A 21,070-nucleotide genomic window follows, 5' to 3' on the forward strand; every position below is an offset into this window, starting at 1 on the left:
GCCCCTACTGGATACCCTAGCCAGACCTGACCCCCTCTTTTCCCTGCCCCCAGCCCCCAAGTAGAGAAGTATGTACTTGGGACTTTCCACACCTTCAGTTCAGTTTAATCCACATTATTTTTAATGATAGCACTATGTTTAAGGCACTGTGGTAGGCGCTGGGAACATGCCATCCAAGTTTACTTGTCTTATGTTTCGGTTCTCTTGAGTCATGATTGATAGCAGCTATCTCATTTTATAAAGTAATCCATGCTAATGTTTTACCTCTCCAAATAAACATCTTTATGTGTGAAGGGAACACAATGCCATAAGCCAAAGAACCAATTATAATGATGAGTATTTCCTCCACCTATCGGTCTCCTGATTTCAGAACCTAGAACTTAGGCTAGCATGATTAGAAATGTAGTGAAGTATATTTTTGTGGGAAGGCTTGGTTACTTAACTACTCCATGTAAAATTGTTTCTCTGAAATACTGCATTCCAACTTCTAAACAAGGAACTTTAACAGAAACTTTCAGAAAAATAAAAAAAAAACTATCCAGAATGAAGAGATTCACATACATTTTTTCTCATCTTCTTTGTACATGGAAATGTTCATGCTTATTGATATTGATCAAATTCATAATAAAAAAAAAAGAAAATTGAAACATAACTCACTAGTAAATTGGGGACTGCCTGTTTAGCTTTCTAACACTGGGATTGGGCTGTATGGCTTCTTCCAGTTCTGTAGTTCAGCAATAATGGCTGCTGTGTTGTTGACTTCTTGGTTACAGCATCATATTGTACTAAAATAGGTTAGTTGAGTATTCTCTTAAGAGGGACTGAGAAAAATAACAGCACTGAGCCCAGCCAGGAAACTTAGGAATAGGGAGTAGAACTTGAGATCTAGGGCAAGTGGTTACTGGATTTGCACATCAAAATAAGATTGTTTAAGTTTTTCATCTCTTTCAGTAAATGGGAAGAAGATAAAGTATGTTTAGACAAAGTGGTAGTATGCCAAGGCAAGTTAACAAGCATTTAATAAGCTTATTATGTGCTAATCACTGTGCTAAGCCATAGAATGTAATATATAGTTAACAAAAATTTGTTATTTTGGAGAATTTGCTTTGGGAAAAACTTTGCTACCTGATAGAATAGGTTAAAAATTTCTTTCACTTACTGAATTCATATGTAACACCTTGTTGTCTTTTTTTAGCGTGGTCCTGTTGGCCTTTGCATCTCATCCCACAGGTAAGGTTAAAACTACACATTTCTTGATGTACCTTTATGTATTCCTTGATGTTCTTTATGGACAGACATACTGCACTGGGGCAGACTTGTGGTCCCAAGTCCTTGACTAGAGGTTGGGTTCTAGTGGGTGGCTCTACTACTGTCTGCCCATGGGACTTGATACACATCACAGCCATATTGGATCTCCCATTCTTTCTCTGTAAAATCAGGGGATTGGGCTATATGCCTTCTTCTAGCACTACAGCTTAGCCATGATGGCCACCATGTTGTTGGTTTCTTGCTTGTAGCAACGTATTGGGCCAATGATGGCATTGGTAAACAGCTTATGGCAATATGATCCTTTTCCTGGACTTCCCAGAATGCCCACAATGGTTGAGAATTGGAGTAGCATCAGAGCAAAAAATTACACTGTTATTTAGTGTGACCAGTGCTTTAGAGCTCATTAAGACAATCCTCATTGTTTACTTGGGGGTGACTACCATGCATTTTCTGTTCCTGATGTTGAAACTACAACTGGGCCTGGGGTGGAGAGAAAGCACCTCATAGCTTGGATACCAATTCCAATGTGGCCACAGCATGCTCCATTCTGCCACCCTGCACACTCTGTGGATCTCAGAGAATAAAAGTGACCTCACCTTACCCATCAGCCTTGGACACAGTCCTGCAGGTGCTCAGTCAATACAGTATGCTCAGATCTTCAGCATAGTGCAGTATGTTGACTGCCAAAAAATGTTCACATAAATTGTTAAATCAAATGATCCTTGCTAAAGTGGTGCTCATCTCTACATTATGATGCCAGCCTGTGCTTTTTGAGTGGTTTTTTTTGGTTTGTTTTTTTGAAGGGAGGGGTAGGGCTTCACTAGGCACTTTTCTTTGGGACTCTAGCATGGTTGGAGATAAGTCAGCACTATCCTCAGCTATCCTCAGAGGTATTTACAGCACAAAGATATTTTGATTCCTGCCTTTGAGGTTGATTTGTTTGCTACTTTTGAATATTTAACTGGAAGAAGAAAATCAGGCAAGCCAAAGGGATCCTAGGTGAAAAGGTTTTTTTTAGTATGAAGCTGAGGACAAACCCAGCCAATTCAAAACAATGTGGAACTTCCTGACCCAGGAAAACAGGAAGTGGTTAGATTTTTCTCCATTCTTACTTGCTTATGAAACCAGCTCTCAGCGAGTTTCTTCTTCTCCCCCTCAGCCTACCTTCTAGACAATTTGCTGTTCTTGAGCTTTTCCTTCCAGGACTGGGCTGGGGAATAAAAAGAGCTGAAACCTAAACTAGTTCATTTTGTAAAATTTTGGCATTTCTGGTGAAAGCATTAGGGTAGGGAGGAGTTTTTTGTAATTGGTTTTTTTTTATTACCGTTAGATTTCATTTATTTACAGTGTTCTTGTTCCCTTTTGCCATGTATAACCTGAAATGAAAGGAGATTCTCCCAGAAAACATGTGAAGTAGGTAAGGCAGGTGGCATTACTTCCATTTTACAGATGAATAAACCTATACAGAGGCTAACCGCCAATTTAGGCCATTTATCTTCCTTAAAGACCTTTCACGGGGTGGGGTCAGCTCTATGGATCATGGGGTTCAATCATAGACTCATGGAGCTGAAACCACTTCACAGATCATTTAGTCCAACTCACTTGAAGGGAAAGTCATGGTTCAGGAGTCCACTGAAATCAGTTATGGAAGGAGAGGGGAGTAGAACTGCAAATGCAGGGCTAGGGAGGTGTCTACTCAGTCTGTCACGTACTCAGTGGGACCTGATACTGTCCATCTGGGCTTGTGACTCTGCACCTAAAGTCAGGAAAGGGAATAAAAATCATGACTGCAAAAGACGCAGTTGTCTTTCCCAATGGACTTCCACCTCTACCTGCTCCACATCTAGATGAGAAGAACTTGGTGAGGAAATAGCACAGTTACAAGATAATCAGAGAAGCGATCATGTAGAAGGTGTGTTTAATCAAGGTCTGAAAGAATCGATGGAATTTTGAAGGATAAAGATAGTAGCACTCCATCACCATCATGTACCACAACTTGTTCAGCCATTCCCCAGTGTACTGTGCTGTAAGAAAGGATGAGCTTAATGATCTTAAAAAAAAACAAACCATGGAACTTAACCCCAATTGCCTCACAAAGAAAAAAAAACATGGAAAGACTTGCACAAAATAATGAAGAGAGAAATGAACAGAACCCAGAGAGCATCATATATAGTAACAGCAATAATGTTTTAAGAAGAACTTTGAGCAACTAAGTCGTTTTGACTATTATAAGTACCCAAATTAACTAAAAAGGACATGAAGAAAGGATATGAAGGAAGATACTATCTGCATCCAGAGAACTGATAAATAGAAGCATGTATAGAATAATTTTACACACACACACACACACACACACACACACACACACACATACACGTATTGGTGTCTATTGGTAGCCATCTTTAAGGTGGGAAGGGGCAGGGAAGAAAAAAAGAAGAAAAAAAATTTATTATATAAAATTATATATATATTTATTATATATGTAAATAGAATAGCAAGTTGTACATAATAGATTTTAATTTTCATGTACAATCTTTTTATTATACTATGTTAGGGAAATTCTTATTCTATAAATTCAAAATAAAATAAATTTTAAAAAAAGACAAAAATCAGAGGAGAGGAAGTCATTCCAGATAAAGGGATAGGATTGGGAAAAGCTGCAGAGCCAGGAAATCACATTGTATCTTTGTGTCCGAACAAAGATTGGTCCAGATAGGTTGCAGTAAAGGGTTCATATTGGGAAATATAAGTAGAGAAGACTGGGAAGAAAGGCCTCGTATACTGTGGAAGGTCTTGAATTCTAGGGAAAAAATATGTCTGGATTTTGTTTGGTAGGCAATGGTAGTCTGTTGAATGATTTGGAAGCAGAGTGGTACACAATCAAAGAGAACTTAATTTAACATGGGTATGTAGGATCTATTAGAGGATAAAGAAGTCTGGGAGTAAAGAGGTTTTTGCATTTGTCTAGGAATATGGTTAGCAGCAATAGTGGAATGGAAAGGATGAGACAGATATCAGAGATCCTCCCAGAAGTCATGTGAAGTAACTAAATCAAGTGGTGTTATTCCTATCTTAAAAATGAATAAACTGGTATGCACAGGCTAACTACCAGGACTACCATCCATATCTCCTGAACCCCTATTCTCCTACTTTTACAGGTACCATTTTTGAAAGGTAGAGTTTCAAAGTCATTTCATAGATGTAGATTTCCTCCTTGCTATCTAATCATGCCACTTAAAGTGAGGTTTATAATTTCCATTATATTAAATGCTTAATAAAGGAATTCTTATGTTTGTAATTTTAAAGTTTTTCCTGTTTTCTTATTTTTAAAAACTATTTCTTGATCATATTTTTGCACCATTTTATGTAATATCTAAAGGTACTATTTCATTCCGTTATGGTGTGTATCTTTCCTTTTTGTGGAGGCAATATGTCATATTCCGTTTCTTAAATTAATTTTGCTACTTTATTTTTTATTTAATGTAACATTTAAAATTCCTAGAACAATTATAGTACCTCTTGATTATTATCAATTGATTGATTTTTCATGTGCCTCCAAGAAGGAGTTGCAAAGACTAATAACAGAATTCCTTAAAATCTAGATAAGGATATTATTAGCTACATATTTGAAGAATTATATCAATTCAGAGCTCCACTCTGATACCTCCTTATGAAATGAAGATGACTTAAGTTTTCAAGGGCCAGAGGAATAGGAGCCCTGGCTAGTCCTAGTTGGGAAAGCCTGGTACATGCCTAGCAATGGACCATGTACGCTCCTGTCATCCACAAACCAGCTGAGGTAAGCTCAGAGAGGGTCATCATTAGAAAGTGGGCCACTGGATGCTATATTTGTCCAGTCCTATCAACTTAAGAGGACTAGCTGTTAAGGTATAGAGGCATTGTGATGTGGTGATAAATATCCACGCTGATGAAATCATGGATTCTATCAATTACAAATCACTTTCCAGGAACCAAATATTGTCCATTGATTGAGGAATGAATGGTTAAACAAAATGTGGTCCATGAATGTAGTGGAATATTACTGTGCTGTGAGAAGCAATGAATATGATCAATCTAGAATCACATGGAAAGACTTACATGAACCGATACAGAATGAAGTAAGGAAAGTGAAGAAAAGGATATATAACGATTACCATGACATGAAGAGAAAGAACAAATACCACAATGTAATCAAAAGTGAATGTTGTTGTTGTTTTTCAGTCGTGTATGACTTTTCATGACCCCATTTGGGGTTTTCTTGGCAGAGATACTAGAGTGGTTTGCCATTTCCTTCTCCTGTTCATTTTACAGATGAGAAAACTGAGGCAAACAGGGTTAAGTGACTTGCCTGGGGTTGTATGGCTAATAAGTATCTGAGGCTAGATTTGAACTCATCAAGATGAGGCTTCCTGACTCTAGGCCTGGCACTCTATTCACTGTGCCACTTAGCTGCTCCCAGTGAATGTTACAGAATTACGAAGTTCAATAATGGCTCCAGAGGAGAGATAGGAGAAAATACTTCTTACTCCTTTGCAAAGATGGGAGGTCCACAAGTGTGAGACTTTGCATTTGTTTTCAGATTTTTTTTTGTTGCATATTGATTGTTTTTGCTAGTTGTTTTTTCTCTTCTTTTTTCCTCTCTTCTTCTATTAAACATTATTTTTGGTCATAAGGGATAGCTGTTTAGGAGGAGGGAAGGGGACAGATACAGGAGGAAATTCAGGCAATGGAAAAACAAAAGATGTCAATATAGTTTTATTTGTAAAAAAAAATGTCACTTTCCAGGATAGGGATAATTACTAGTTTTATTTTAACTACCTTAAAACTGTTCAAGAATAGTTGTAAGTGCTTGAGAAAGGCACCAGTGTCAGATGTGTCTAAATCCTAACACCGTTAGTCTAGAGAAGAGAAAACTCAAAAGAAACATTATAGTTGTCTTCGAGTACTTGAAAGGATGTCATTTGGTTTCTTTTGTTTGGTCTCAGAGGGTGGAACTGGCACCAATGAATGGGAGCTGCAAGAGACAAACTTAGGTTTTGTGTAAGGAAATATGAACACTCAGGAGTCTCCCAGAGTGGAATGGTCTGCTTTGGAATGTGAAGGGCTCATCTTCACTACGAATTTTCAAGCCAAGGCTTGGATATGTTACATGTATTGTATATGTGGTAGTAGGGATTCTTTTCTCCAATGTGAATTTTGCTAGATGACAGCTGATGCCTCTTCCAACTCAGAAATTCAGTGATTCATTAGTCTTAAGTGAGAAAATTGCCTTAATTTTTTTTGTTCTGCTTCCTGAGCCCTAAACATCACTAAGAAGTCAGTCAACTTGGCTTGATTTATGCTATTTAAAAAACAACTAAAACAAGACAGATACATTTACAGGTTTGATCAGATTGTCAAAAGATTACTATATATATGTATTGCAATAACTATCTAATCCATGCTCATCGATGGAACACTTATAAACTCGTTCTTGTGAGTTTTGCTCATGAAGCAAAACTTTATTCAATAAATGTTACATCCATTCATCAAAGACTCAGATTTCCTGAGGACCATAGGTCTGAAGGCAAGACCCCTCAGAGACAGAAAAATTCCAGATTTGGAAGGAAATGCTAAGTTCTTTTCCTCTGGACATATTTGGAAAGGCTTAAAACATTTTTTAAAAACCTCTTGACTTATTGTCTGTGACCTAGTTCAAATTCCATAGAGGGACACAGCCAATATGTGTGAGTATTTCCTATTCCACTAAGTGGAACTAAAAGAATGAACTTACTTCAGTAGAAATAAATGTAGCCTTTGGACCTTGAAGTAAAATGAACACACATTGTTTGCATGTAACTTGTTCCTTCTTTGCACTGTTGGTTAAATGTGAAGCCTTTGAAGGATGCCTGTGGAACTTATTCATTACTGAATATGAGTTGTATAAGGCAACCCCGTCCCCCTCCTAAAAGGCTCTTTTGAAAAATGTTCTCCACTCTCCCCCTCTCCATTCTGAACCACATAAGCACTAATACAACCATTAGATCTTCATAATCAAAGGAATACTCGACCAGTGACTGGCCAATTGTGTTTCAGTGATAACAGCCTTGGAGCAAGTTTGTCCATCATCTATCTATTTATTTTTCTATCTATTCCATTGATTTATTCATTTATCTAATTACTTATTTATCCATTAATTTATCTATTTATCTACTCTTATTTATCCATTTACTTATGTATTCAATCATCTGTTTTTCTGTCTATTCATTTATTTAATTACATATTTATTCATTTATCTCTTCTTATCCATTTATTTATTGATTCTCTCATTCATCTTCTTCGTTCCTTCCTCTCTTCCTCTCTCCCTTCTTTCTCTTTCTTTCTTTCTTTCTTTCTTTCTTTCTTTCTTTCTTTCTTTCTTTCTTTCTTTCTTTCTTTCTTTCTTTCTTTCTTTCTTTCTTTCTTTCTTTCTTTCTTTTCCTCCCTTCCTCCCCTCCCCCCCTCCCCTCCCTTTCCTCCTTTTCCTTCTTCCTTCCTTCCTTCCTTTCCTTCTTTCTTTTTGTTTATTTGTTGCCAGTGTTTTATGAATTGCATTGCTTTGTTCCTCAGGTGATCTCTTCAGTGTTCTGGAGTTCCCATTCCTGTATTTTTACAGATTCCACACCAGCTGCTGTGCCAGGTAATCTTTAAGAATGGCCCCCTCACTCCCCGCCCCAAATCCTACTACTACTTCTGCAAGAACTGGCATTTAGATTTTATTTTAAATTTGGGGAAACATTCTCTATCTATTATCTCATTTGAGCTCCATTTTGTAGAGGAAATAAATGGAATCTCAGAGGAGTTAAGTGACTTGTCCATGGTCCCATAGCTTACAAGTGTTTGAAGTAGTCTTTGAACCCCTAGCCTTCCAGACTCTGATCCAGCACTCTACCACTTATGTTACCTGGAGTTCACTGGGTAACTCTTTTTTTTTTTGAGAATTAACAGCTTCTTTGTTTTTAAATTTTTTTTTCCATATGCTTTTGAGTTGAAATTTTTTCTCCCTTTTCCTCCCCCCCACCCTCTCCAAGATGGCGCACAATCTGATATAGGCTTTACATTTACATACCTATTCAACATATTTTCAGATTAGTGAAGTTGTAAGTAAAAATTAAAACCAATAGGAGGAACCATCAGAAAGATGAAACAAAACTTGACAGAAGGTAAAAATAAGTGAGAGTGATTTGACTTCCATAGTTCTTTCTTTGGATGTGGACAGCATTTTCCATCATGAGGCCTCTGGAGATGTCTTAGATCCTCGCAATGCTGAGAAGAGTTCAGTTTAGCAGTCTTAGTCATTGCATAACGTGGCTGTTATTGTGTACAAAGTCCCCTTGGTTCTGCTCACTTCACTCAGCGTCAGACCATATAAGTCTTTCCAGGTTTTTCTGAAGTCAGCCTGTTCATCATTTCTTATAGCACAATAGTATTCCATTACATTCATGTACCACAACTTGCTCAGCCATTCCCCAATTGATGGGCATCCTCTCAATTTCCAATTCTTTGCCACCACAAAAAGAGCTGCTATGAGTATTTTTGTACATGTGGGTCCTTTTCCCATTTGTTTGATCTCTTTGGGATATAGCCCTAGAAGTGCTATTGCTGGGTCAAAGGGTATGCACATTTTTGTAGCCCTTTGGGCATAGTTCCAAATTGTTCTCCAAAATGGTTGGATCATTTCACAACTCCACCAACAATGTATTAGTGTTCCAATTTTCCCACATCCTCTCCAACATTTATCATTTTCCTGTTTTGTCATGTTGGCCATTCTGATAGGTGTGATGTGGTACCTCAGAGTTGTTGTGATTTGCATTTCTCTAATCAATAACGATTTAGAGCATTTTTTCATATGACTATAGATGGCTTAATTTCTTCATCTGAGAACTGTCTGTTCATATCCTTTGACCATTTATCAATTGGGGAATGGCTTGTGTTCTTATAAATTTGTTTTAATTCTCTATATATTTAAAAAATGAGGCCTTTATCAGAGAGACTGGTTGTAAAAATTCTTTCCCAATTTTCTACCTTCCTTCTAATCTTAGTTGCATTGGCTTTGTTTGTGCAAAAACTTTTCAATTTAATGTAATCAAAAAATCCATTTTGCTTTTCATAATGTTCTGTATCTCCTGTTTGGTCATGAATTCTTCTGTTCTCCATAAATCTGGTAGTAAACTATTCCTTGTTCTCCAGTTTACTTATGGTATCAGCCTTTATATCTAAGTCCTGAACCCATTTTGACTTTATTTTGGTATATGGTGTGAGATTTGGGTCTATGCCTAGTTTCTGCCATACTCTTTTCCAGTTTTCCCAGCAGTTTTTTTTTCCCAAAGAGTGGGTTCTTATCCCAGAAGCTGGGGTCTTTGGGTTTATCAAATAATAGATTACTATAGTCATTGACTACTGTGTCTTGCATATTTAACCTATTCCACTGATCCACCTCCCTATTTCTTAGCCAGTACCAAGAAGTTTTGATGATTGCTGCTTTATAATACAATTTAAGATCTGGAATTGCTAGGCCACCTTCCCCTGCATTTCTTTTCATTAGTTCCTTTGATATCCTGGACCTTTTGTTTTTCCAAATGAATCTTGTTATTATTTTTTTCTAACTCTATAAAATAATTTTTTGGTAGTTTGATTGGCATGGCACTGAATAAGTAAATTAGTCACTGGGTAACTCTTGAGTCTCTGTTGAAAAAAGCCCATACAGTCTGTTAACTCTGTGAATTGCAGAGGCTGTGTTGGGTATGAGGGAGAAGCAAAGATCACTCAGTGTTACAACCGGCATTTATGAAATTTCTCCTCTGTGATCAGCACTGTTCTAGGTGCTTTGGGGTCAGGGTAGGGGAGACAGAAGATGCATCAGATGCAATCTCCACTCTCAAGGATTTTACAATCTAGTGAGTAATACAGAACAGGAGACAAATCCAAAGACCGTTTATTATTTAACTTTAGAATTAAGTCAGAGACTTAAATTAGAGTGTCACAGTTTATAGACTCTTTGTGTTCACCACCCAACCCTGACCTTGACTCATGGCATACTAGAATTACAGAGCTGGAAGTTCACTTAGTCCAGCTGCTTTGTTTTATAGGTGGGGACACTGAGCCCCAGAGGAGTGAAGGGGCATATTTAAGGTCATCCAGCTGGTTGGTAGTAGGAGTTATAACTAAAATTCGAATTTGCTAGCTTCTGATTTGTTGTTGTTCAGCTGTGTCTGACTTCTTGACCCCATTTGGGTTTGGGTTGTTTTTTGTTTTTTGTTTTTTTTTCTTTTAAATGTAAACCAAGTTTATTTTGCTTTTAAGTAGTGTTCTTAAAGGACTACAGCATGGTAAACAATGTAAATTAGTATAAGTCATCTCAAAAGCCAGAGTTTTTTTTTAATGAGTTGTTAAAAAGATGCAGCCTATTCTAACAGGATAAATATTTTTAACCATTTCACTTCAAGTTAATGAAGGCTCACAAATGAGCAACACTCCTCATTGAGGAAAACAAAAAGCTGTTGTTGACAAAGCGACAGCACTGCGTTTTTTTTTTTTTGACAAAGATACTGGAGTTGTTTGCCATGTCCTTCTCCAGCTCATTTGACAGATGAGGAAACTGAGGCAAAGAAGGTTAAGTGACTTGCCCAGGATCACACAGCTTATAAGTATCTGAGGCTGCTTTGAACTCAGGTCTTCCTGCCTCTAGGCCTGGCTCTCCATCCACTGCACCACCTAACTGCCCCAGCTTCTAGTTGACTGTTTAGATATTAGATTATAGGGTTTAGAACCAGAAGGCACTTTATATATCATCCAGTCTAACATCCTCATTGTACAGGAGAGGAAAGTGATGCCTAGACAGTTCAAGTGGTTAGCCCAAGGTCACGCAGGTAGTAAGTAGCACAATTGAGATTTTAACTCAGGTTATAGACTCAGAGTTGGGGACTTTAGAAATCATGAGCCCCAAATTCCTTCATTTTACAGGTGAGGAAACTGAGACCCAGAGAAGTTAGAGGATTTAAATCCAGGTCCACCGCGTTTCAATCTAGTACTGTCTCCGGTGTATCTCTGACTCTAAATCTATGTCTTTCCTCCTTTCTATACTGCCTCTTTCCTCTGCCCCATACCTCCTTTAAAGAGGTGGGGGGGTGTCTTCTTGTTGGTACGCCCTTTAATATGGAAAGAGGCTCCCATCACTGTAGGTACTCTTCACCACTTTGGGGTAAAATCCTGCAACAACAACAAAAAAATCCCAATTAACAACATAATGGGAAGACACTGGATTTGGAGACTGAGGACCTGAGTCCCAGGACTAGCCTTAGCCAGTTGCTGGCTATGTGACTTTGGACAAAGTAATTTTTCCTTCCTGAGCTTTAGTTACTTCATCTGTAAAATAAAGAGATTGTCCTCTAAGGCAGCTTACTGGCTGTGTGACCCTGGGCAAGTCATTTCACCCTCTTTGCCTCCGTTTCCTCATCTGTAAAATGAGCTGGAGAAGGAAATGGCAAGCCATTCCATTATCTTTGCCAAGAAAACCCCAAACGGGGCCACGAAGAGTCGGACGTGACTGACTGAACATCAACAGTAAGATCCTTTCCAGATCTGACTTGATGATGTCATGAGCCTAAAAGTTCATCCCATTTTTTTTTTAAGCCAACAAGTCACGAATAGCTCCTAGATAAAGCTGTCATTCAAGCAAAGACTTGAATGTACCTTGCTGAGGTTCTTTTGTGTACTTGAGCCTTTAGCTCACTCTGAAATCCCTACTTACAGATTTTTGGAAAGCTTGGCTAGAGTGCGTCTTCCAGTGACTACCAGCTTGGATTATTTCTTATTCAGCTTACTCTTAGCTGTGATTATAAAACACAGTTCTTTAGTGCCACACTTGTGCGTGTGATTTTGTTTTCCTGGAGGGATTATTATTCAGCAGAATTACTAGAAAGATGAGAAGGGAATGTCAAGCTGATATTTCATTATTTTGAGCAGAGACCCAATTTATGGCCCATTACCTTGTTCCCTTGTTCTGTGGGACATCTTTGCTTTGGTTTGGTTTTCTTTAATCTGCAACTCCCCACAACCCGACATACAAACTGATGTTTTAAATTTTAACAGGAAGAGAAGTCTGTCTTCTTCATTTACCCCCTCGTGAGAGTACAAAGGTTTTCCTGGTGTAAAAAGGGTTCCTTTCTCCAAGCCATGTTACAGATCTTCCTGACTGTAAGCTAAATCCTTAGAGAGGATGCATCACATACCATTCATCATCCTATCTCAGGTGAATCCCAGAGTTGTTCCAAGAGTGTCCTGGAAATTCCCCTTGCTCTGTCCTCCTCCCATCCTTTAAAACGGAGGTGTGTTTGTAAAGAATGAGTTTGGTGTTGATCCATAACGAATTCAGAAGGACTTTACAGAAGTATTAAATTAACCTTAAGTAGTGAGTGCACCTTCTATAAATGTCTGTTTTGAGGTCAGTAGTAGTAGCTTAAGCAGCTAGGTGGTGTAGTGGATAGAGTAGAGGACCTGAAGCCAGGAAGACTTAGCTTCCTGAGTTCAAATCTAGCCTCAGACACTTACTAGCTATGTGACCCTGGTCAAGTCACTTAACCCTGTTTACCTCAGTTTCCTCATCTGTAAAATGAGCTGGAGAAGGAAATGGCAAACCACTCCAGTATCTCTGCCAAGAAAACCCCAAATGGGCCCACAAAGAGTCAGAAATGACTGAAAACAACTGAACAAAAACAACTCGGTCTATTTTTGCCTTTCTTTGTATCCTCAGCGTTTAACATTGCTCCTGGCACATATTAGGGGTTTAAAAATCCTAGTTAACTTGATTTCTGTGACTCCAGGCAATCTGTGATCTAAATCTGTGATGGGGAAAGTTAAATTAAAAACCACTGAAAGAACTGGAGCAGGGTTATGCCTTACTTTTCTCTCCCAGTCTTCCTTTTTAGCTCCCTCGTGAGGGAATCTGGCTTGTTTCAGATCTAACCTCACTGAATTTTCATGATGGAGTAGAAAAGGTATTGAATTAGGAATCAAAAACCAGGATTTCCAGTACGGCTCTCTCACTTGTTACCTCTGTCACTATGGGGAAGTGACTTCAGGTCTTTTGTACTCAGTTTCCTCATTTCTTCATTTACAATAATAATAATTATCATTATTAATGTTTTTCCAGTATTTTAAGATTTAAAATTTATGTTGCTTACTTTGAAGCCTCACATGAGGTTGGTAGTACAGGCATTATTACCTGCCTCTTGCAGAGGGGGAAACTGAGGCTCAGAGAGGTCACAAAGCTAGTGTCAGAACCAAGACTTATATGCCTTTCAGTACCAAGTACCAGTGATCCTCTGTGGCACGCTGTCCCTAATCTGTAACATTAGGTGGTTGGTCTTAAATGATCTCTAAGCCCTTCCTCAGCTTTTCTAAAAGTCTGTTATTCATTCCTGTGAATGAAAAAATAAAGAAGTACTCTTTTTAAACATTTTTTAATAGTAGAGTTTATTTTAACATGCATTTTTAAAAAATTTGAGTTCCAAATTCTTCTCTTCCCACTAGCCCCAACCCCACCCATTGAGAAGGCAAGCAGTATGATATGAATTATATTTGTGAAGTCATGTAAAATATTAAAAGCAAGTACTCTCATTCCCAATTTATTTTATTTTATTTTATTTTTTGGTTGGGCATTGGGGGTTAAGTGACTTGCCCAGGGTCACACAGCTAGTAAGCGTTACCTGTCTGAGGTCAGATTTAAACTCACGTCCTCCTGAATCTAGGGCCGGTGCTCTATTCACTGCACCACCAAGTGCCGCCTCATTCCCATTTTATAGAAGGGGAAATTGAAGAAGGTTATCAGCATTGCCAGAGGATAGAATTCTAGGCCACCTGACTTCTAGAACACTGCCTTCTTGTGGAACTGTTTTGCCTCTCTGTTGTAAGTGACTGAATGATTTAAGCTTCCACGGGTCAACTCCCCTAACTGTAAAGCTAATCCCCGTCACCGTGTCCTAGGCACGCTCGGTCATAAACAAAAGGAGCCAAGCAGCTGGTTCTGAAGGAAGACCTTTGTATCCAGCTTCCCCCATTTAGGGATTTCCTGGAGAAAGATCTTAATGATAATGACTTATAATGATAAGTACAGTTGCTAGTACCTCAAAAAGGAAACTTTGCTCCCCTTGTCAAGTAGCATATTCACAGCATAGTCTTATATCTGATAATGATAATGATGATGGCTAATATTTATATGGGCACAGTAGATAGAGCACTGGGCCTGGAGTCAGGAAGACTCATCTTCCTGAGTTCAAATCTGGCCTCGGACGTTTACTGGGTATGGAGTCAGAGGATCTGAGTTGTTTGTTTTCTTGCTAGGCAGTGGGGTTAAGTGACTTGCCCAGGGTCACACAGCTAGTGAGTGTCAAAGGTCTGAGGTCACATTTGAACTCAGGTCTTCCCGAATCCAGGGCGGGTCCTCTGTCCACTGCACCACCTAGCTGCCCCAAGGATCTGAGTTTTAAGTCCAGTCTTACTTCCTTACTAGTTATATAACCCTAGGCAAGTCACTTAACCCCTGTTTGCCTCAGTTTCCTCATCCATAAAATGAGCTGGAGAAAAAAATGGCAAACCACTCCAATATCTCTGCCAAGAAAACCCCAAATGGGGCCATGAAGAGTTGGACAGGACTGAACAACAACAACAGTAAATGATAGATTGTAGGCCCCTGGATGTGGAGACAAAAACAAAATGTCTTTGCCCTCAAGTAGCTTACATTCTCATTTAAGTCTGATAATCATACCTTTGGCCTCCATATTACTATCCAGACAAACTGAGCCATTTGACATCTGCCATGTAGATTCTTTATTTTCCTTTCTTTGTCCTTCATTCTTCTTATGCCTGGAATATCCTTTCCCACTCAAGACCCTTTACTTCCCTCTTCCCACTATTTGTATTCTTACCAATCTTTTAAACTCCAACTCATTTGCTGTTCCCTCCTTCATGAAGCCTTTTTCCATCTACCAGTTGGTCATGACCTTTTCCCTTCTCTAGTGAGGTGATTGTGTATTAGTTATTCATGTCAGAGGCAACATAGATAGAGAGCCAGCCTCTTCAGAGTCAGGAAGAAGGCCTGGGTTCAAGTCCCACCTGTGATACATAGTGTCGGGGTGACCCTGGACAAATTGGTTAACATCTCTTGCCTCAGGTAACTTTCTAAAACCAGGTACCAATTTACAGTGTCAGAAGTACTTTCATAGTACAGGGGGAAAAGCCCTGTATTTGGAGAGTACCTGAGTTTAAATTTTAGCTTTGCCACTTAATGCTGATGTGACCTTGAATAAATCATGTAACTTTTCTGAAGCTCAGGTTCTCATCTGGAAAGTGACTTCCATTCCAGGTCTAAATTTTTGTCCCTGCATGTTCTCAATAGGAGTTTCTGTATGAATGAACCTGATGGTCCAGACCCAGTTCCTATAAGTTATCTGTGTGTCGCATTACCCTGTAAGCTCCAAAGTGAGGTGGGACTCTGTCTTATCTAAATTTTCTGTTTCTTCCAGTGCCTAGTATGGTGCCTTGCATACAGTAGTTGCTAAACAGTGCTTGAATAATTATGACATTGGAAAACAAAGCGTAGATAAAAGTTGTTTTCTGTGAAATCACAGCAAATATAAGAGAAACCCAAAAAATTGTTTTGGATGCTTTGAAGAATGCTGGTTTCATTAATAAAACATTTTTTCTCTTTTCCCCATCCAGTGGATTCTTGGGATTCTTTTTGATGTTAAGTTCAGTGAAGCTAAAAAACAACATGGCTCCAGCACAGCACACAGCCTGGATTTTCTTTGCCAAGGTAAGAGAGGGATAGGGTGGAAACATCTAATTGATTACACAGTGCCTGGCCCATAGAAAGTCTTACTAATGCTTGTTACCATTAGCCATCCCAGGAACTTGTGGGTCTTCATGTTGTCCCATTGTCTATACTGTGTGATCCTCCTAGATGTGTATAAACATAGAGAGATAACGTTAGCTCAGTGTTCATGAATCCAGCCCTGCAGATCGGATTCATATGGAACTCAAAGGTGTTTAACCCATCTTTTATTGTCATTCTGTAAAGAATCCTTGTCCCATCGCAGGGAGGTATGCCAAGGACAGTATTATTCCTACCTTCCGTGGTAGGATTGTAAAGGAGGCACTAACCTTACCTGATCTAATTCAGTGGACTCAAAAAGTCTCAGGTAACTGGAGATGGACAAGGTTGTAGAACATTAGAGAGTGGCTTGGATGGAATGCTGCACCAAAGGTTTTAGAGTAATAGTAGGAAGGGATTATAAAAACTGTTTCTAAAGTCCATAATTAGAGAATCAAGAGAAAGAGAGGCAAGTAATTTAAGAAGAAAGAAAAGTATCATGGGGCAGAAAAAGCACTGGGTATAAAGTTAGAGGATCCGAGTTGTTTGTTTTTTTGCTAGGCAGTGGGGTTAAGTGACTTGTCCAGTGTCACACAGCTAGTGAGTGTCAAGGGTCTGAGATCAGATTTGAACTCGGGTCTTCCTGAATGCAGGGCGGGTCCACTGCGCCACCTAGCTGCCCGGATGATCTGAGTTTTAAGTCCAGCCTTACCCACTACCTTTATGATTTTGGGTATATTACTTAATCTCTGGGTTTCAGGCTACTAATTTTTATAATGAAAGAATTGGACCAGATAATCTTTAAGGTGACTTCCGGTTGTTCAGTTGTTTTTCAGTCTTGACTCTTCATGACCCCATTTGGGATTGTCTTGGCATAAATACTGGAGCAGCTTGCTATTTACTTTTCCAGCTCATTTTTTTTACAGATAAGGAAACTGATGCAAACAGGGTTAAATGACTTGCTCAGAGTTACATAGATAGTTAAGTGTTTGAGGCCAGATTTGAATTCAGAAAGATGAATCTTCCTGACTCCAGGCCTGGCATTCTATCAACTCCGCCACCTCGCTGTCCTAAATCATATACAAAAAGGAAATACCATGTCAGACAAAGTAGAGAGAACATCTTTGGAATTTACTTCCTCAACCCAAGATTGTTACATTTTTTTCCTCCAAAGACTATGTCATTCCTCTTTTCTTTGTGCCTTTTGAATGGAAACTCTGCAGGGATATTTTTGGTTCAAGTTCTTCATGTTTTAATGATGTTGCTCCAATGACAACACAGGCCAAAGTCATAGTAATTAAATTAAATTTTAGGACAGTTTTTCTTGTACATGCAGCTTTATTTAGCAAAACAAATACTCTAAGAGTCTCTGTTCTCCCTTGTTAAATTCTGGAATGGAGTTACTGAAGGAAGTCTGAGAATTCTTCTTCTATAACTAATTATAGATAGTGTGGATTTTTAATTGGCTGGATGGTTTGGCTTGTGATTCTTCCTGGAAAGAGGGATTGGTCTAGGGCTAGGCAAACAATTAAGACACTCCCCAGCTTTAGTATTATATGAATTTGGCTTTTATGCTATATCAAAGTGAAGAAGAATTAAGAAGCCTGTTGATGAGGGTGAAAAAGGAGAGTGTAAAAGCTGGCTTGAAGCTTAAGATCAAAAAAGCCAAGATCATAGCTACTAGTCCCATCACTTCCTGGCAAATACAGGGAGAAGAAATGGAAGCAATGTCAGTTATATTCTTGGGCTCAAAGATCATTGCAGATGGCATCTGCGGCCATGAAATTAAAAGACACTTGCTCCTTGGAAGAAAAGCTCTAGACAAATCTAGACAGCGTACTAAAAAGCAGAGACATCACCTTGCTGACAAAGGTCTGTATAGTCAAAGCTATGGTTTTTCCAGTAGTAATGGATGGCTATGAGAATTGGACTATAAGGAAAGCTGAGTGCCGCAGAGTTGACCCTTTTGAGTTGTGCTGGAGAAGACTTTTGAGAGTCCCTTGGACAACAAGGAGATCAAATTAGTCACTAGTTAAAGAAATTAAATCAGACTATTCATTGGAAGGTCAGATATTGAAGAAGAGGCTTAAATACTTTGACCACATAAGGAGAAGACAGGACTCGTTGGAAAAGACCCTGATGTTGGGAAAAGTTGAAGGCAAAAGGAATAGGGGACAGCAGAGCGTGAGAGGGATAGATAGTGTCATGGAAACAGTGAACGTGAACTTGGACAGATTCTGAGAGATAGTGGAAGATAGAAAGGCCTGGTGTGCGATGGTCATGAAGAGTCAGACATAACTGAACGACTGAAGAAAACTCTACTTAGTGGAGTCTGTATTGGACCTTTTCTGGCAGAATATGTATTTTTCTTCTGGGGTGACCTGCTGTTATTCTTGGTAAATATTGACAAACCACAAGCATTTCCACATACAAAGAAGAATAGAAAAAGAGGACTGCAATATAAAACACTGCATCTCCATTACTGCATACTACTTGTAATTCTCTTCCAAGTTACATAATAAATTTCACATGTTGGTTTCAAAGCTGTTCTAAATATCTGTGTCTCCTTCTTAACCTTCTGTTCTCTTCTTTTTACTTAAAAACACTACAAAGACCCTCTTTTCCTTTTTGGGGGCCATCAGTGTCATTATCATTTCCCCTCTCCATCTCCAACCCTACCTCCCCAGTAAAAAAAACACCAAAAAAACCCGCAACTTTTTTTTTTAAACAAAGCATAGTTAAGCAAAACAAAATAAATCTATGCATTGTTTATTCATTCATGTCTGACTTTTGGTGACCCTGGTGGACTATCACACACCAGGCCCTTCTATCCTCCACTATCTCCCAGAGCCTGTCTAAGCTCTGTCCATCTCATCCTCTGCTGTCCCTCTCCTTTTGCCTTCAATCTTTCCCAACATCAAGGTCTTTTCCAATGAATCCTATGATCTACACATTGGCCATGTCTAAACATGTATGTTAATTTACACCAGGAGTCTTCTGCATCTTTGTTAGTGTGGAGCATGCGTCATGATTGGTCTTTTGGATGCATTATTGGTCATTGCATTGATTAGAGTTTTTAAATTTTTCAGATTTGTTTTTTATGATGTTGTAGTTATTGTGTAAATTATTTTCCTGGTTCTGTTCACTTCACTCTGCATCAGTTCACATAAGTCTTTGAGTTCTCTGAATCCATGGCCTTTATCATTTATGGCACAGTAATATTCAATTACTTTCATATATCATAATTTGTTTACCCATTTCTCATTTGATAGGTGCTGACTTTGCTTGTGGTATGTCTGGGTGACACTGTTGGACACTTTTTCCTGCCAGATACTCTTTCTAGGTACAATAGGTATAATCTTTCTAGATGCAGCTCTCCGGGTTGTTGTGACACTACTCTGTCTTGTATCTTCTCCTATCTGTATGACTATTTCTTCTAAATTTTCCTTTGATGTGTCTTCATCCACTTCATGTCTGCTATGCCCCAAGACTCTGTCGTTGGCCTTCCTCTATTCTCTTTGTAAACTTACTTGATTACTTAAACAAATCTTATGGGTTTAATGAGCGTGTCTATATGGATGCCTACCTGATGGAGATAGCCAGCTCTAATCTTTCTTCTGAGCTCCAGTCCCAGATATGAACTATATTTTAGACATTTGGTTGTCCTTTAGGCACCTTAACTCAAAATATCAAAAACAGAGCTCATTACCTTCCCCATGCCCCATAAAAAACTTGCCCTCTTACAGACTTTCCAGTTACTGGCAAGGGCACCATTGTCCTTCCAAGCACTCAGATTTACAACCTAGGTGTCATCCTCAATTCTTCACTCTTACCTACTTTTCTTTAAACTCTCCCTATCTACTGGCTGCTTCCCTATTGCTCACAAACATGCCTATGTCTCCCTCATCCTCAGAAAGCCTCATTTGATCCTTCCATCCCTTCTGTCATTCTCTATCTCTTCTGTGAATAAGCTTCTTGAGTAAGCCATCTCTATATAACAGATCTACAATACAGTGCCTCCACTTCGTCTCCTGTCACTTTCTTCTTAACTCCCTACGATATGGCTTCCCACCTCATCATTCAACCCAAATTGCTCTCTCCAAAGTTGCCAGTGATCTCTTAGTTCCCAAATCCAATGGCCTTTTCCCAATCCTCATTCTCCTTGACCTCTCTTCAGCCTTTGCCATTGATACTCTCTTCTCTCTAGGGTTTTGGGACCCCCTTCTATTTTGGGTTCCAGCTGTCTCATTACTCCTTTGCAGTCTCTTTTGTTGTATCTTAATCCAGGTCACTTACTGTGGGTGTCCCACAGAGTTCTGTCCTAGACCCTTTCCTTTTCTCTGCTACTTCACTTGGTGATCCCATTAGCTCCCATGGACTTAATTCTCGTCTTTGTGTTGATGATTCTCAAGTCTTTTTATCTAGCCCTCACATCTCCTCAGACCTCCAGTCTTGCATCACCAACTGCCTTTCAGGTATCTCAGACTGGATGTCCTATAGACAGATGTCTTAAACTCAGTATATCCCAAACTGAACTCATTATGTTTCTGTTCCAAATTTTCACCCTTTCTAAACTTCCATTATTACTCTTGAGGGTACTCCACTATCTTTTCAGTATACCTCTAGACTCAAAACTTAGGTGTTATCCTGACTCCTCCATATCTCTCCCCTTGTCTCCCCCATAACCAATCCATTGCTAACACCTGTTGATTTCACTTTTGAAATAGCTCATGAATATATCCCCTTCTTTCTTCTGATAACTACCACCAAGCCGGAATCATTTCACACTTGAACTGTTGAAATAACCTGCTGGTTGTTCCTGTGCCACCATTCTTCCTGGTCCGGTCCATCCTCTGTTTAGCCCCAAAGTAATTTTCCTAAAGCACTGATGTGACTATGTCACCTCCTGCTAAA

The 21,070-nt window shown here is 39.0% G+C and overlaps 1 protein-coding gene across 4 annotated transcripts in view; it reads left to right on the top strand.

Annotated features, from left to right (window-relative positions):
• The window catches only part of SLC35D4 (solute carrier family 35 member D4), a 172,349-nt gene that overhangs the window by 75,300 nt on the left and 75,979 nt on the right, over window positions 1-21,070 (top strand). For all 4 annotated transcript variants that reach the window (XR_013486231.1, XM_020968752.2, XM_020968753.2 and 1 more), the window contains exons 11-13: window positions 1,196-1,230; window positions 7,858-7,927; window positions 16,006-16,099. Coding sequence is in view for 3 of the 4 variants with exons in the window: in XM_020968752.2 (XP_020824411.1) it covers window positions 1,196-1,230; window positions 7,858-7,927; window positions 16,006-16,099 (199 nt within the window). In the remaining variant the exon portion in view is untranslated. The remainder of the gene's footprint in view (window positions 1-1,195; window positions 1,231-7,857; window positions 7,928-16,005; window positions 16,100-21,070) is intronic.

This window comes from Phascolarctos cinereus, unplaced genomic scaffold (genome assembly GCF_003287225.1).
Source record: "Phascolarctos cinereus isolate Bilbo 61053 unplaced genomic scaffold, phaCin_HiC Scaffold_4;HRSCAF=312, whole genome shotgun sequence".
NCBI lineage: Eukaryota > Metazoa > Chordata > Mammalia > Diprotodontia > Phascolarctidae > Phascolarctos > Phascolarctos cinereus.